At 51.1% G+C, this 1,659-nt stretch overlaps 1 protein-coding gene across 1 annotated transcript in view; it reads right to left on the minus strand.

Annotated features, from left to right (window-relative positions):
• Positions 1-567: 567 nt before the first annotated feature.
• The window catches only part of LOC115948016, an 8,187-nt gene continuing 7,095 nt past the window's right edge, over positions 568-1,659 (minus strand). The window contains exons 6-7 of the mRNA XM_031058252.1: positions 1,350-1,453; positions 568-678 (exon numbers count right to left, since the gene is read on the minus strand). Coding sequence (XP_030914112.1) covers positions 568-678; positions 1,350-1,453 — 215 coding nt within the window. The remainder of the gene's footprint in view (positions 679-1,349; positions 1,454-1,659) is intronic.

Genomic DNA, 1,659 nt, shown 5'->3' on the forward strand with positions numbered 1-1,659 from the left:
AAGGAACAAAGATTAGCTAGCAGAGATGAAAAATTACCCCTGGATAGTAATAATAAGGAAGCTAACCTGGAGAGCTGCTGAGCCTATATTCTCCTTGCTGCTGGTGCTGCTTCTTCTCTTTTAAAATTCTCTCCTTTTTTTTTTTAATCAATATTGAAAAGGTTGGAGTTTTTTTTTTCTTCTTTTTTTTTTAATGGGGGAGGAAATCTTCCCCCACTGTCTATCATATTTTTCAATATGATATGGTTGTTACCGTGAAAGAGAGCAGAGCACGGTCCCCCTTCCTCCCAGACTTTCAGATGACATCTTTAGTACGAAAGCTTAACAGGAAAGAAAAACATCCTTCTTTTCCAGCGGGCATGAGGGGAAAATCCTGACTCCCTGTCCGTGCGACCCCCAGTGTCCCTGGTGGCACGAGGAGGGGTGACCCCGGCTGTCCCGGGACAGCGCGGCTGGAGGGCAGGCAGAGCGCGGTGAGCTCGGGTGGGCACCGCTCCGCTCTCAGCCCCCTGAGCCCCCGGCTCGCACACCCCCGCCTGACCCCGCTTGGGGAAAAATCTGCAGCCTTCAAACCCCGCTTTTCCCGTAGTTTTTCCGCCTGAGCGACAGTTCCTCGTTTCGGAGTCGTTCCGTGCCGGGCGATCCCAGGACGCAGCTGCCGACAGCGTCTCCCTCTGCCTGGGCACAAGGGAAAAAAGAGGGGATATATGCATGTATGTATTTTAATACCACATTCTTTTGTATTTTTCCCCTGCATAAATCTGGCGATGTATCTTCTCTCAGAGGATGAAGGGTAATACAGGAGGAGTAATTAAAACACTTACTTTGGAAATGGGCTGCGTGGGGCTGATAAGAATTATCTGCCGCATATCAAGGACCCTTTTTCCCCCGAACCATATCACAAAGACAGACAGAAAATGCCAGCAGAATAGGATCCCCCTCCTCTTTTCCCTGCTCACATTTTTACCTCCATTATGATGATAATTCCTCTCCCGCGAAAGTTTTCTCCTTCCCTTCCCGAACCATATTTCGTTACCCCACCACCCGCAGGGCCCCCACCGGACGGTCCGGCCTTTGTTTCTGTATTAATATGGTTTTCCTGCAGCCTCGGGCGGGGGTCCCGCCTGTCCCCCCCCCTCTGGAGAATCGCGACGCGGTCCCCGCGCCCCCGTCAGCCCACGGAGGCAGCGGGGCTGGGTGAGGGAAGCCCCCAGCCCTGCACACGCACGCACCGGCAGGGAAATACCCGGCAGGTGAGGGCTGCCAAGCCAGGGCTGGGGCGAGCAAACATTTCCCAAAACATTCGTTCTGGCTGCATTTCTTAGTGCTCTAAGAAATGTGTATTTTACCGTCTCTTTCCTAGCTATAACAACGACTCGCAGCGTAATATCTGCTTGTGCCTCTTCCAGCTTCTCTGCTGCCTCACTTACGTGCAGGTGCATAGCCTGAAAGGCTGAATTTGGAAGGGAAAGGTGTGAGAAGAAACATGAGGTTATGCAAAAAGCAGGCTGGTCAATGGAAAAAAAATCCAACACTCCCAAAGCATTTCCTTCACTGGAGGGGGAAAGAAAATTAATACGACTAGGAGTAATTTATAAGAATAATTGATCCTACGAAGGGTCTCCCCCCAGCCCACCTTCCCTGGGATCACAGGAAGAA

The sequence above is a fragment of the Geospiza fortis genome, unplaced genomic scaffold, assembly GCF_000277835.1.
Source record: "Geospiza fortis unplaced genomic scaffold, GeoFor_1.0 scaffold78, whole genome shotgun sequence".
In the NCBI taxonomy this organism is placed as follows: Eukaryota; Metazoa; Chordata; class Aves; order Passeriformes; family Thraupidae; genus Geospiza; species Geospiza fortis.